This window comes from Lynx rufus, unplaced genomic scaffold (genome assembly GCF_022079265.1).
Source record: "Lynx rufus isolate CCGP_SWC_20201006 ecotype Redwood Valley unplaced genomic scaffold, mLynRuf1.p SCAF_2, whole genome shotgun sequence".
NCBI lineage: Eukaryota > Metazoa > Chordata > Mammalia > Carnivora > Felidae > Lynx > Lynx rufus.
This window is the reverse complement of record NW_025814834.1, coordinates 33,057,873-33,074,031: the sequence shown is the minus strand read 5'-3', so window position 1 is coordinate 33,074,031 and position 16,159 is coordinate 33,057,873. Positions and strand designations below refer to the sequence as shown.

The 16,159-nt window shown below is 36.6% G+C and overlaps 1 protein-coding gene across 1 annotated transcript in view; it reads left to right on the top strand.

Annotated features, from left to right (window-relative positions):
• The window catches only part of FAM117B (family with sequence similarity 117 member B), a 103,458-nt gene extending 97,615 nt beyond the window's left edge, over nt 1-5,843 (top strand). Inside the window, exon 8 of the mRNA XM_047085402.1 lies at nt 1,981-5,843. Coding sequence (XP_046941358.1) covers nt 1,981-2,299 — 319 coding nt within the window. The 3' untranslated portion in view covers nt 2,300-5,843. The remainder of the gene's footprint in view (nt 1-1,980) is intronic.
• Nucleotides 5,844-16,159: the final 10,316 nt, after the last annotated feature.

Below are 16,159 nucleotides of genomic sequence, written 5' to 3'. Positions count from 1 at the left end.
ACCTTTGGCAGTCTGCAAAGATTAGGGATGCTTTGAAGTAATTTGTAACTTCTCTGAATAATGTTTTTATTATTTGTTTTTTTAATTTTTTAAAAATGTTTTTATTTTTATTTTTGAGACAGCATGAGCAGGGGAGAGGCAGAGAGAGGGGGAGACACAATCTGAAGCAGGCTCCAGGCTCTGAGCTGTCAGCACAGAACCTGATGCAGGGCTCGAACTCACAGAGTGTGAGATCATGACCCGAGCCGAAGTCGGACGCTCAATCAACAGCCACCCAGGCGCCCCATTTGTTTTTTGTTTTAAGTTTATTTATTTATTTTGAGAGAGAGCGCGCAGTCAGGGTAGGGGCAGAGAGAGAGAGGGAGAAAGAGAATCCACGCTGTCATCGCAGAGCCTGATGTAGGGCTTGAACTCCTAAACTGTGAGATCATGACCTGAACCAAAACCAAGAGTCAGACTCCCAACTGACTGAGCCACCCAGGTGCCCCTGATAATGTTTTTAAATGCATAAAACATGTAAGATTACAAATGAGATTAATTATGTTGAGATACAGTCCTATTCCCAGCATCTCCCTCCCCCCACGAACTACATATTTAGTCTGTCTCCTTGTAGATGGTTTCATTTTTGGATCCCCAGAATCTGGTGCAGACTTGGCGCACTTAAATTTTAATTTTTTAAATTTCATTAGGAGAGATGAGAATCGTACTTTCATCATATGATCATATTACGTTGTTCCATCTGAATCTGGATATATTTAGGTTCTCCCACCTTTATTTCTTTTTAATTTTTTAAAAATTTTTTTTAACGTTTTATTTATTTTTTTTTAATTTTTTTTTCAACGTTTATTTATTTTTGGGACAGAGAGAGACAGAGCATGAACGGGGGAGGGGCAGAGAGAGAGGGAGACACAGAATCGGAAACAGGCTCCAGGCTCTGAGCCATCAGCCCAGAGCCTGATGCGGGGCTCGAACTCACGGACCGCGAGATCGTGACCTGGCTGAAGTCGGACGCTTAACCTACTGCGCCACCCAGGCGCCCCACCGTTTTATTTATTTTTGAGACAGAGAGAGACAGAGCATGAACGGGGGAGGGGCAGAGAGAGAGGGAGACACAGAATCTGAAACAGGCTCCAGGCTCTGAGCCATCAGCCCAGAGCCCGACGCGGGGCTCGAACTCACGGACCGTGAGATTGTGACCTGAACTGAAGTCGGACACTTAACCGACTGAGCCACCCAGGAGCCCCAATTTCTTTTTAATTTTGTGGCATTTCCATGTTACTTTAACAGTTGAATTTTTTAATATCTTTATTTTCACAAAATATCAGTAATACTTAGTATCTTTTTCCAACCATTTGGGTGAGTTTTCAGGAGCCCCTGGGGACAGGAAGGGACAATGAATAATTTGATTTTGATTTTATATTTCCATTATGTTTCTCAGAAAACCATCATGGTTAACTAAAAAAATTGTTCCAAAGAGATTTTTAAGCACACTTGAAAACTCATGCCCACTGAAGTTGAGTCACACAGGGGTGGAATTTAGCAAAAGATGGACATTGTATGTCGTTAATTTACTTGCTTTCTCCCTTCAAAATAGTACGGGTTTTGGAAAAAAGGTAGTGGAACATATTTTTGTTTTTAAACATCTAGAATTTCTTTTGCTTTAGGAAATTCTTTATTCATAATGGCTGTCTTAAATCTTCATTGAGATACAGTTGGTTGTCAGCCTGAGTCACCTGAATGCTGCAGGGGGCTCTCCAGGGAACTGAAAGCAGCAGAGATGAATGATGTACTTCTGGCATTCTAAGATACTTATTTTGAATTAGGTGTCTAATTCCACTTTGGCCCATAACATTTGGAGCTTTTGACATAACTTGAGTTTTATATTCCTTTCATTATCTATAAGTTATCTGTTTAGAAAAAAAAGAATTACTTCCAGTGTCCTGTGACTTAAAATTACTGGGTTGTCTGTTCTATGCCTAGGCCAAAGCAGCTTCACGAAATCCCAGCCTTTTACTGTCCTGACAAAAACAAGGTGAATTTCATTCCTAAAAGCGGTTCTGCCTTCTGCCTCGTCAGCATCCTCAAGCCACTCCTTCCCACACCAGATCTTACTCTCAAGGGCTCTGGGCACAGTCTGACAGTTACCACTGGTATGACAACCACTCTGCTGCAGCCTATTGCTGTGGCCTCCCTGTCTACAAACACAGAGCAAGACCGGGTCTCTCGAGGAACAAGTACAGTCATGCCATCGGCCTCTCTACTTCCACCACCAGAGCCAATTGAAGAAGCTGAAGGATAGGTCACAAGACTGTGTGGCCATTTTTCTGGGCAACTGAGAACCTCCTCAGATCATTTCATTGTGATGGCATCGCGCACTCCCAGTCGGCTGTGATGTGCTCCCACTTCCCATGGTGATGTGTCACAGTATGACTTCTGGAAGAAAGCAGCGCCCTCTGATGGCTTTGCTCACTCATGAAGGCCAGCCCTCGTTGCTTAGCCTGCTTTTTCTGAAAGCACTGATTGAAACAAAAAAGGTCTCATTCTTTACTTTTGGAGGGCCAATATCACATTGTTTTTTGTTTTCAAATTAAACTTCTTTAAAAACAAAACAAAAAATTGATCCCTGCAAACATAATTCCTGAAGGGAGACGTGAATGATGCTGCAAGAACCATCTTTTATATGAAAATGACTATTTTATAATACCAATGTTACATTTTCTGAAACGTAGCAGACAGGATGTTCAAAGATTCTTTGGTGGCCTCTTGTTTCTTGTTTCCCTTTCTAGATGTGTGCTTTTCTCAGCTGTTTTCAGCTTTGGGACCAAAGGGATTGTTGACATTTTCCCAGCAATCTTAATCTCATGACTATGTTCTTCTCCCAAACAAGAATTGATAGGTAAATGCATTGAACAAATATATAACCAGAGATAAAAAGCAATATTAAATAATAGTACATTATGTGATTTATGTTTTTGGATGTCAGAAGTTTGTGCTTTGGGTGAAATACTTGTAAAACTGTTGTTTTCTTCACTACTCCTGTACACATTTCACCATGTGGTCAGAAAAATTATAGTCTGGAGACAAGTGCTTTAATACTTTCTCACCCATTGTTGGAACTTGGTTTAAAAGTCAGTGAGCCAGAAGGAAACTACCCAGTGTTGATTGCTAGCTAGGAGTAAGGAACCCCTTTGGTTTTCTGCAAAATATTTTATCACATGCTCTCCCTTTATCATCACTGTATCATAGTTCCAAGAGGTCCTAAAATGGCTGTGCATGGATTTCCTCCTTTGCTTTTGTGATGTTGTTGTCTCGTGGATTTGGTCAGGGTTAGTAGTTTGCCAGGAGTGTAATCCATTGAATAGCAATCCGTAGTCACAGAATCTTGTGACTGACATTTTCTTTATGGTGGTTGGCACTGAGATATGTTGCTTACAGGTTTTGCTAGTTTTCTCTCCAGCATTCCACACAGTGCGGAAGACAGGCAAAGAGAGCTTTGGAGCATATAAGCAACAGGATTCTTTGAAAAATCCATACAGTTTTGGATTTAGGCTCATCTTAATCACTGCCAATATCACATGACAACACTATTTCATGTTTGTGTATGTGGTAGTGAAATTAAGGAGCAGCTCTTTTTAAAAATGAGTTCCAGCAAACACTGTTGATAAAAAGCATCCTTCTAAGACCTTCATATACTACCTGTGATGCAATAATTTAATATTCCTATACATATAGGGAGAAAAAAATGTTAATACTTGTAAAAGGAATACAGTTTAGAGGGTTAATACGTCAATTTGTTCAGACATATACCATCAAAGAAAACTTAGTGGTAGCAATAAATCTGAAAGGACTTCTTATACTCATGCACCTTTAAAACATCTGAGTATTTAAAATTATGCCCTGTGAAGTTTAAAATGGCGATGTATTTATACAGATTAGATAAATTCAAACATTTGAATAAGTCTGTCCGGTTTCACTTGGTAACACTGATAAATTTTGGTACCTTCTCCATACAAAACTAATTTGCTTGGAATTAGTGCTTTGTGGCTTCTAAATTAGTAAAACTCAGTTATTCAGGGTCTGTATTTTCTGGTTGGTTGGTTTTTTTGAGAACCTTGATTCTTTGCCTTATATGTTATGTCTTTTGACTTAACCATTTCACCACTGAAAACTGCTCTATCAAAAGTACAGAAGAAAAGCTGAAACTCCTCAGGTGAGTTGGTATGAATGGTAAGAGGAAGAAGTTAAAAACAAGTTTTTAAAAAAATCCTCAGTTTTTAGATTACTTGAATTCCATTAAATCAGTGTTCTTTTCCTTACTTTACACTTACTTCTGTCCATTCCTATAAATCACAAGCGAATTTTACAACTAAAATGCCACTTTATAAACAATCTTTCTCTTTGTTGTGCATGTTTGTATAATTGACATCTTTCTATAGCGTTTCATATATCCTTTATCTAAAGTAATTTAAAACCAGAATGGGAGAACAGGTTTAAGAGTTATTATTTACAGAGTCTTATAAGTAGAACTTTTAATGTTTGGTTGTAAGGAGAATGTGAATTTGCAGGTAAATGCATTGTATGGTAACCAAACATACCCCTTGGGTTTGGGAAAAATAGAGCCTGAGGTTTGAAAGAATAAAAAAGGTACAAGGTACAGACAACTCAACTGCCAGTGCCAAAGGGCTAATTTTTAAGCATATGAGCTTTATTGCAGTCTTTAAAAATATTAACCATAGGTCCCATTCAGCTCTTGCTTAACCCTTAGTTCACAGATGGCTGATTTTTTTTAAATGGACCTACTCCCAATAGAATATTTTCTAAAATTACATTCCATGATTATCTTGTATTTCTGTAGAAAACTATACAGAAGATAAGTTAGAATAGCTTCAGTGGGAATATAATTTAAATTTTTTTAAGTTTTAAATAAATTTACTTCCATTGCAGTAAAAGAAATAGCATATATATTTCCGTAAAAGTATTCTCTGGTTATTTACTTTGTCTTAAGTTATTTTTTACTCTTGATTTTTTTCCTTGTGATGATAAAAACATAAAATTTATTGTTTCTGATCATGACTAAGTCTTACTACTTGTCGTGGCTTTTGTTAGCAATTATATTTTTAAAATATCTGTTTTGTCTCTGGTTAATATGGTGAGCATGGATGCCAAAATTATTTCTTAACTAGAATCTTCGTTTTGTTTAAAATACTTCTTACACTTATGAGAGGCCAGATCAGCCTTTTGGAACGTGTTATTGCTAACTGTGGAATAACTGGCAACAAGAAAGGCTCTCCCCCCCCCCCCATTTTTTTCTTTTAAATGGTTGGCTTTTACTGGAAAAGATATTTTTAAAAAATGGCAGAACTTACAGCCTTCTGTATGTCCAAGATTAGGACTGGGTTGTCAAGATTTTCTTTTGTTAAAGGAAATAAAAGAAAAATTGACATTACTGAATTTAGTTCACTGTTCTAAACTTAAGATTCATTCCTTAATGCTTGGAATTTTGATGTCTCAAAATCAGACCAGTGGAAGTGCTGAATTTGCATTTAAAAAGCTAAGAATACTTCGCACTTTAAAGTTTAACTCTGCTTAAATTAACAATAAGTAGAGCAGCCCTGAACAATACTTTGTTTAAAAAATCCTGTTGAATATAATTTATGTTTTTTTAAGGTCTGTATCTTTCATCTGTTTAAGCTGTGTAAATCTTTTTAAAATGCAATTTTTTAAAATTTTGTTTTTCTAACAAAAATCTCCCAATAAACAGCATTTCCAATGGTGATAAATATTGTTATTATGTACTTATGTATTCCCTGTATCTGAACACTTCTTGCTGCCTCACAAGAAAATAGAACATTTATGTTAAAAATAAAGTCTGTTCTTCTTGAGAATTTTTTTCTATGTGCTTTTATGAATGTTGCCTCAATTCAGATTTTCTTTTCAGACACATGTACCCTGAAGTAATTTACAAATAGAATATTCTTTTTCACAAATGTATAGGAAAATGAGTGTGTTAAGTAGCAGGACATACAGTATTACCAGTTATTATTACTTCCTGACTATTTCTTTACTTGCTCTAGAACTTAAAGTACCTGATATTTGTGGTAAGTGGTAAGCACACTGAAAGATAATGCATGTTTATAAGTAATTCCATACTTCATAGTTTGTTAGAGATTTAGCTGAGACAGTCACTGAATTTTATCCTGAAGTACGTATAGAGGATTCTTTTTGTTTTGGTATTTTATTCTTTCTAAATCAGCTATGTTCTTCCTTTGATACAGTGGTTTATACATGCAAGATAGTTGTTTAGGTTCAGAGATTTAATCTGTATCCACAGAACAGAACTAGTCAGATATGTCCCAGTGAAGGCTGCAGACCTAGAAAGCACCTAGGAAGCACCTAGAAAGCAGGGACACCATTTAAATGAAGTAAAAAAGTTACCACAGCAGTCGGTCATGAAAAGTCATCTAATTACATTGTAAAAAATTTTTTAAATTATTTCTGGGGGATAAAGTTTACAAGAATTTGGAGATAACTAATGAATATACATTTACACTATAATGTAATATAGCATCAAATGCAAAGAGAATCTCAAATTGGTTCCAAATTTTCCTCCCGTTCTTTTCTCTTAAAGAGGTTGACAGGAGAAAATTTAGATCTCAAGTTGGGTATACCCCTCTTCCCCTATTTATTTGATTTTTTTTTTCCTTTGCTTCGCTAAATATACCACACACAAAAAAAACTTTTTAGGTCTGTAATGCCTTTTCCCCTTTAACTGCTCTTAAGTGTTTGGCTGTGAAATACAGTATCCTCTTATTTATGTATTTATTTAAATGTTTATTTTTAAGAGAGAGAGCACGAGTGGAGGAGGGCCAAAGAGAGAGGGAGACACAGAATCCAAAGCAAGCTCCAGGCCTGAAGCAGCGCTCAAACCCACGAGCCATGAGATAGATCATGACCTGAGCCAAAGTCGGACACTCAACTGACTGAGCCACTCAAGTCACTGAGCCATTCAGTCTTTAAGACATTGTTTCTACTTCCCTTTAATAAAGTATCTCCAAATTGCTGGTTTGGTAAAAATAAAATACTCATCTTCTCTGCAATTTGCATCTTCCTCAAACTGAGAATTTACCTCATTTGATTTTGTATGCTAGTATGGATTAGTCTTCCTAAATCATTAGGTTTTATAGAAGATTATCATGGAGGCTCTCTTGGTTCAAAACCAGGAATATAAACATTCATCTCAATTCCGTGCCTTAGCACAGTTATTTTTGAGATCATTGGGATAATTCAGAGGAGATGCAGAAAAAGACCTGGGTTTAGGGCCACAGTTTGGGTACAGTTCTGGCTCAGCAGCTTAATGGTCATGGGACCTTGAGCAAAGAAGTGAGCTCTTTGAGCCTCAGTTTTCTTATTTATGAGATGAAGGAAATGCTGATAGTGCTATCCATAAAATGGCTACTAGAATGTGAAGATAATTTAACTTATAAAATTGGAAGCAAACATTTGTTCTCATCTTCTTTATATTTTGTTAGGTAAGTTTATTCATTCCCTAAGAAAGCCAAAACTTTTCAGTCATAGAAAATGGTCCCATATAATTCATTTTAGATTATAAAGTGATAATACAGTTAACCCCTGAAAAACACAGGTTTTTTTTTCCCAATAAATATATTGGAAAACTTTTTAAAGGTTTTTGACAATTTGAAAAAACTCACAGATGAACTGCATAGCTTAGAATTACCAAAAAATTTTGAGAAAAAATGTATCTCATGAATGCATAAAATATTTGTAGGTAGTAGTCTATTTGATCATTTACTACCATAAAATACACACAAATTTCTCCTAAGTTAAAACTTATCAAAACTTAGGTGCACGCACAACTATATATGGTGCCATTTGCTGTGAAGAGAAAGGTAAACAAATAGGAAGATGCAGTACCAAATCGTAACTGCATAAAATTATAGTACATGCTGTATTACTGTAATAATTTCATTTACACGTATTGCTATTGTGGTGAGTGCAAGTGTTGCAAGTATCCTCTTAACACGTTGTGTGACACTAACATGAGCAGTTTGTCTCTCCAGTAAATTGCGTGTGGCAGTTAAAGGTGATCTTGCAGTTCCCATGTATTTTTCATCATGTTTAGTGCAGTACCATAAACCTTGAATAACACCATGGGACCCATACAGAGTGCCACTAGAGATGCTGGAAGTTCTCCCAAGAAGCAGAGAAAAGTGGAATTGATTGATAATGTACCATAGATTGAGGTTTGAAGCTGCAGTGGTAACCTTTTCAAGATAAATTAATCCAGTATAAGGACCATTATAAAAAAAGATGTGAAGCCATTGTAGTTATACCAGCAGACACGAAAACCTTTCAAAACACCTTTTTTGTCTCATATTGAAAATTAAGGTTTTCTGTGGATGCAGGATTGCTATAAGAAGGGCATATCTGTAAACTAATATGATACGTGAAAACCCAAAGTCATTTTATGAAGGTAAATGTAGGCTCTAAAGTTGGAGAATTTAATGCCAGTAAAGGATGGTTCAATAATTTTAGGAAGTGGTTTGGGTTGGGGCACCTGGGTGGCTCAGTTGGTTGAGCTTTCGACTTTGGCTCAGGTCATGATCTCAGGTCACGGTATGTGAGTTTGAGCCCCATGTTGGTGACACTGCTATCAGCATGGAGCCTGCTTCAGATCCTCTGTCCCTCTCTCTCGGCCCCTCCCCTGCTCACGCTCTCTCTCTCTCTCTTCCAAAAATAAACATTTAGAATGTGGTTCGACTTAAAAAATGTGAAGATAACTTTTGATGACCTAGAGGCAGCAGATGAATTCCCAGACATCAAGAAAATAATTGAGGAAAAAGGATATCTGTCTGAACAGGTTTTTAATGCAGATGAAAGTGGCTTATTCGGGGACGGGGGGAATGCCACAAGTGACATTTAATGGTAAGGAAGTGAACACCAGGATTTAAGGCAGAAAGGGATAAGCTAACCCCACTGTTTTGTGCAAATGCAGTTGGATTTATGATCAGGACTGCCCTTATCTATAAAGCTGCTAATCCCCAAGCCTTGAAGGGAAAAGAAAAATACCAGCAGCCAGTCTTTTGGTTGTACAAGAAGGTCTGGACAATGAAAACCCTTTTTCCATTGGTTCCAATGGTTCCATTGATGCTTTGTCCCTGAAGTCAGGAAGTAACTTGCCTTTGAGGGACTGCCTTTTAAAATTCTTCTGATACTGGACAATGCCCCTAGAACCCTATGAGTTCAACACCAAAGACATCAAAGTGGTTTACTTGCCCCTCAACACAGTGTCTCTAATTCAGCCTGTAGATAAGAGTCATAAGGACTTTCAAGGCTTATTATACACTGTACTTAATAGAAAGCACTGTCAACACTATGGAAGAGAACCTCAATAGAACCTCATGAAAGTCTTGAAGGCTTATGCCACTGAAGATGTCTGGCATCACTGTTACAGAAAAAGTGGTGAAAGCCATGAAACCCAATAGGATAAATACCTACTGGAGAAAATTGTGTCCAGATGTTGTGCATGACTTCACAGGATTTATGACGGTCGAGGAAATAATGAGATTTTGGATGTTGTAAAAACGATTGTGTGTGTGTGCGTGTGTGTGTATAAATAGTTTCAATATTTGGATCTTGGAGAAATTCAAGACCTAATGGACACAACACCAGAGGAATTAAAAGATTTGATGGAGATGAGTGCTACCAAACCAGTGCTAGATGACGAGGAAGAAGATGTAGAAGAAGCAGTGCCAGAAAACATTGACATTAGACCATCTGGCAGAAGGGTTCTGGTTATTCACAACTACTTTTGACTAATTTCATAACCTGGACCCTTCTGTGATACAGGCACTGAAACTAAAGCAAATGGTAGAAGGAGGATTGATACCATATAGAAATATTTTTAGAGAAATGAAAAGGCAAGTCAGAAATTACAATGTATTTCCATAAAGTTAACACTGAGTGTGCCTAACTTTCCGGCCTTTTTCCACCTCCTCTGCCTCTGCCATCCCAAAGGCCATGAGATCAACCCTCCTCATCTTCCTCCTCAGCCAGTATACTACTCAATGTGAGATGAGACTTTTATGATGCTTTCACTTAATAGTAACTAATCGTGCCATTACTGTTAATAAACTTATCTGTTGTGTATGTTGGGTCTTCGTGAAAATCTTGTATGGCAAGAACTGCACGAGATATTTTTTGTCATCATTATATTGCCTAAGTATTGTGTAGAACATTGTGTACAAGACTTGAAATGGATAACCTATCCTTACATAGGCATTAAGGTAAGTGATATTTAGTATAAGATTAATGTGTTAGTTTTGTTTTATATCATTGCTTTCAAAGAATTCCATTATAGTATGCCTCTCATAACTGAAGCAACTATATCAGCCTATCATCACAGGTTAAGTGGTTTTTAAAAAATGTACTCTTTTCCAATACTGTATTATGAATGACACTACTACTTAATATATGCCATAAAAATATAATAATCCATTCATTATAGGCTAGGCTACTGTGAAGCAATCATATGGATTATACTAGGCTACTGTAAAGCTATCATACTGATGCTGTGTCATTATCAATGCGTGAACTGTTATTATACATATGAATATGAATTTTTTACACTATCTTCATTTTTGGTGTCTAGTGTTAGTATTACATTGCATCTATGGTGTTTTGTGTAAGACTGCTGATGTAGGTACTGACAGATGATTAAACTTGTAAACACATGACTTATGGTATCAATAAGTTATAGTACTCTACTGTACAGTACTGTAAATGTATTGTCTCATGAGTTCTTAATATTTTCTTTTCTGTAGCTTACTTTAAAGAGTACAACAGATAATATAACCTATATGACGTGTTATTGGCAAGCCTTCTGGTCAATAGTAGGCTATTTGTAGTTCAGTTCTGGGGGACTCAAAAATTACACACGGACTTTTAACTCTATGTAGGGGTGGGGGTAGCTAACCACCCCTCATTGTTCAAGGTATAACTATATAGTCAAGGATATTGAACTTAAATCAATAAATAGGTAACACTATCAGTAGCTTACCAAGTACCAGCCACTTTATATATTAACTGTTTACCCTAATCTTTACAATAATCCTATAAAGCCAAACACTGCTACTTTTACTATCTTGTGGATGACCAAATTGGAATTAGACAAACTCTTCCATGGTCATCTGAGAAATGTCAAAGTCTGGCTTTGAACCGAGTCTGACTGTAGAACTCAAACACAAAGCCTCACTGCTACTTCCAGAACAGTAGCATTAATAAAATACAGGCATTCAGTATCATTGCAGATTATGTGCTATTGGGTCATTGCCTCGTTTTCCTTTCTCATCCTTTTTGTTACTTTAGCTGCTGTGTAGCTTGGTTCAGAGGGTGAAGAGAAAGTACCCAAGTTAGACACCAATTCCTTACCAAAGAAGTTACTGACATGAATTTGCAAGCTCTGTTAGTTTTAATGTTGCACAGGTGCAGAAATTTCAAGAAGTATTTTAATTTGGAAGCACAACTTTTAGAGAGGCAGAGCTGACTTCGATCAGTTTTGGTGTTTTTTTAACCTGACATTTTGAGGAAAAGACAAAAGTATTTAATTTTTTTTATCATTATAAGCATACTATTTAATCCCCATGCCCTGTTCCCCCCCCCCCGCCCCACCCAACTCCCTTCTGATAACCATCAGTCTATAGTTAAGGCTGTTTCTTGGTTTGTCTCTCTTCCGCCCCCCCCCCTTTTTTTCTTAAAGTCCACATGTGAGAGAGAGCATATGGTATTTGTCTTTCTCTGGCTTATTTTACTTAGCATTATACTCTATGGCTCCATCCATGTTGTTGCAAATGGCAAGATTTTATTCTTTTTTATGGCTGAATAATATTCCATAATAAATATTTTATACACACACACACACACACACACACACCACGTTTTCTTTATCCATTCATCTATCAATGGACACTGGCTGCTTCCATAGTTCAGCTATTGTAAATAATGCTGCAGTAAACAGGGGTGTATATATCCCTTTCAATTAGTGTTTTTATATTTTGGGGGTAAATACACAGTGTGATTATCACATCATAAGGTAGTTCTGTTTTAAATTTTTTGAGAAACATCTATACTGTTTTTCACAGTGGCTGAACCAGTTTACATTCCCACCAATGGTGCACAAGGGTTCCTCTTCTCCACATCCTCGCCAAAACTTGTTTCTTGTACTTTTGATTTTAGCCATCCTGACAGGTGTGAGGTGGTATCTAATTGTGGTTTTGACTTGCATTTCTCTGATGATGACTGATGTTGAGCATCTTGTCATGTGTCTGTTGGCCATCTGGATGTCTTTGGAGAAATGTCTGTTCATGTCTTCTGCCCATTTTTTAATTGGGTTACTTTTTTAGGTGTTGATTTGTGTAAGTTCTTTGTATGTTTTAGATACCATACATTTATTGTATATGACATTTGCAAATATCTATTCCCATTCAGTAGGCTGCCTTTTAATTTTGTTGACTGTCCTTTACTGTGTACAAACTTTGTATTTTGATGTAGTCCCAATAGTTTGTTTTTATTTCCCTTGCCTCAGGAGACATATCTAGAAAAATGTTGCTATGGATGAGGTCATTGAGATTACTGCCTGTGTTCTCTTCAAGGACTTTTATGGCTTTGAGTCTCACATTTAGGTCTTTAATCCATTTTGAGTTTATTTTTGTGTATGGTGTAAGAAAGTGGTCCCATTTCTTTGTTTTGCATGTTGCTGTCCAATTTTCCCAATACAATTCGTTAAAGAGAATTTTTCCCATTGGATATTTCATTCCTCCTTTGTTGAAGATTGATCATATAACTATGGGTTTATTTATAGGTTTTCTGTTCTATTCCATTGGTCTTTTTTAATGCCAGTACTATACCGTTTTAATTACTACAACTTTGTGATGTAACTTGAAATTTGGAATTGTGATACCTCTAGTTTTTTCTTTTTCAAGATTGTTTAGGTATTCGGGGTCTTTGGTGATTCCATACAAATTTTAGGATTGTTCGTTCTTTGAAAAATACTGTTGGTATTTTGATAGGGATTGCATTAAATCTGTAGATTGCTTTGGGTAGTTTAGACATTTTAGCAGTATTTTTTTATCAGTGTTTTTATAATTTTCAGAGTCTTTCACCTCTTCAGTTAAGTTTATTCCTAAATATTTTATTGTTTTTGATATAGTTGTAAATGGAATTGTTTTCTTAATTTCACTTTCTGCTGCTTCATTAGGGTATAGAAATGCAACCGATTTTTGTACACTGATTTTTCTATCCTTTGATTTTACTGAATTCATTGATCAGTTCTAGTAGTTTTTTGGTGGAGTCTTTAGAATTTTTTATATTTAGTATCATGTTATCTGCAAATAGTGAAAGTTTGACCTCTTCCTTACCAATTTGGATGCCTTTTATTTCTATATGTTTCTAATTGCTGTGGCTATGGCTTCCAGTACTATTGAATAAAAGTGTTGAATAAAATTGGTGAGAGTGGACATCTTTGTCTTGTTCCTGACCTTAGGGGGAAAGCTCTCAGTTTTTCACCATTGAGGATGATGATGGCTGTGGCTTTTTCACGTATGGCCTTTATTATGTTGTGGTATGTTCCCTCTAAACCTACTTTGTTGAGGGTTTTTATCATGAATGGATGTTTTACTTTGTCAAATGTTTTTTCTGCATCTATTGAAATGACCATATGGTTTTTATCTTTTCTCTTGTTGATGTGATAGATCATGTTGATTGTTTTTGCAAATATTGAACCACTCTTACATCCCAGGAATAAATCCCACTTGATCATGTGGGATCATTTTTTTAATGTATTGTTGGATTTGGTTTGTTACTATTGAGGATTTTTCCATCGAAAGATATTGGCCTGTAGTTCTCTTGTTTTTTGTTTTTTTGTTTTTTCTGTTTGTGTGTGTGTGTGTGTGTATGTGTGTGTGTGATGTCTATCTGGTTTTGGTATTAGGGTGATACTGTCCTTATAGAATGAATTTAAATTGCTTCTCGGCCTTTTGGCTAAGATCAATTGTAGAATGAATTTAGAAGTTTCCTTCCTCTTGTATTTTTTGCAGTATTTTGAGAAAAACAGATGTTATCTTTTTTTTTTTTCAAGTTTATTTTGGGAGAAAGTGTGTACAAGTGGAGGAGGAACAGAGAGAGAGAGAAAGAGAGAGAGAGAGAGAGAGAGAAAATGCCAAGCAGGCTCTTCACTGTCAGAGCAGAGCCTGATGTGGGACTTGAGTTCAAAAACTGTGAGATCATGACCTGAACCAAAGTCAGCCACTTAACCAATTGAGCCACCCAGGCGTCCCTATTAACTCTTCTTTAAATATTTGGTAGAATTTGCCAGTGAAGGCATCTGGTCCTGGACTTTTGTTTTTTGGGGAGATTTTTGATTACTGATTCAATTTCATTGCTGATAATTGCTCTGTTCAAAATTTCTTTCTGCTTTAGTTTTGCTAAGTATATGTTTCTAGAATTTATCCATATCTTCTAGGTTGTCCGATTTGTTGGCATATGGGTTTTCATAATACTGTTATAATTGCTTATATTTCTGTGGTGTTAGTTGTTATTTCTCCTCTTTCATTTGTGATTTTGTTTATTTGGGTCCTCTCTTTTTTTTTTAAACTTTTTTTTTTTCAACGTTTATTTATTTTTGGGACAGAGAGAGACAGAGCATGAACGGGCGAGGGGCAGAGAGAGAGGGAGACACAGATTCGGAAACAGGCTCCAGGCTCTGAGCCATCTGCCCAGAGCCCGACGCGGGGCTCGAACTCACAGACCGCGAGATCGTGACCTGGCTGAAGTCGGACGCTTAACCAACTGCGCCACCCAGGCGCCCCTTCCTCTGTCTCTTTTAATGAGTCCTGCTAGAGGTTTATCAATGTTGTGATCTTTTCAAAGAAACAGCTTCTGGTTTCAGTGATCTGTTCTATTTTTTTTTTTAAGTTTTCTATTTTATTTCTGCTCTAATCTTTATTTATTTCCTTCCTTTTGCTGGGTTTGGGTTTTATTCTTATTTTTCTAGCTCCTTTAGGTGTAAGGTTAGGTTGAGATTTTTCTTCCTTCTTGATGTAGGCCTATATAGCTCTAAACTTCTCTTTTAGAATCAGTTTAGCAGCTGTAAACTTCTTTTAGAATCAGTTTAGCTGCATCCCAAAGAATTTGGACCACTGTGTTTATTTTCATTTTTTTCCATGTAATTTTGATGTCTTCTTTGATTTCTTGGTTGACCCGTTCATTATTTAGTAGCATGTGATTTAACTTCCAAGTATTTGTGTTCTTTCCAGATGTTTCTTGTGGTTGATTTCTGGTTTCCTAGCATGTGGTCAGAAAAGATACATGCTATGACTTGGACTTTTAAAAATTTGTTGAGACTTGTTTTGTGGTCTAATATGTGATCTACTCTGGAGAATGTTCCATGTGCATTTTGCTATTTAGGATGGAATGTTCTGAATATGTTAAATCTATCTGGTCCAATGTATCATTTGAAACCATGGTTTCCTTGTTGATTTTCTGTTTGGATGATCTGTCCATCAATGTGAGTGGGGTGTTAAAGTCCCCTACTATTGTATTATTGTCGATTATTTCCTTCATGTCTGTTATTAACAGTTTTATGTATTTGCACACTCCCATGTTGGGCGCATAGGTATTTACAGTTGTTATATCTTCTTGTTGGATTGTTCCAACACTTTATTATATCAAGTACTTCTTTGATTACTAGTTTTGTTTTAAAGTTTAGTTTGTCAGGGCAGGGGCTGGCTGGCTCAGTTGGAAGAGAAAGTGACTCCTGATCCTCAGGCTCGTGAGTTTGAGACCCATGTTGGGTGTAGAGATTGCTTAAATAAACTTTAAAAAGAATAATATAGTTGGTCTGAGACAAGTACTGCTACTCTGGCTTTCTTTTGACATTCGTTTGCATGATAAATGTTTCTCCATTCCCTCACTTTAAAAATGCAGGTCTTTTGGTCTGAAATGAGTCTCTTGTAGGCAAGTATATAGATGAGTCTGGTCAAAATTAATTTTTTTAATGTTTATTTTTGAGAGAGACAGAACATGAATGGAGGGGCGGGGGGAGGGGGGGGGGAAGAACACAGAATCTGAAGCAGGCTCCGGGCTC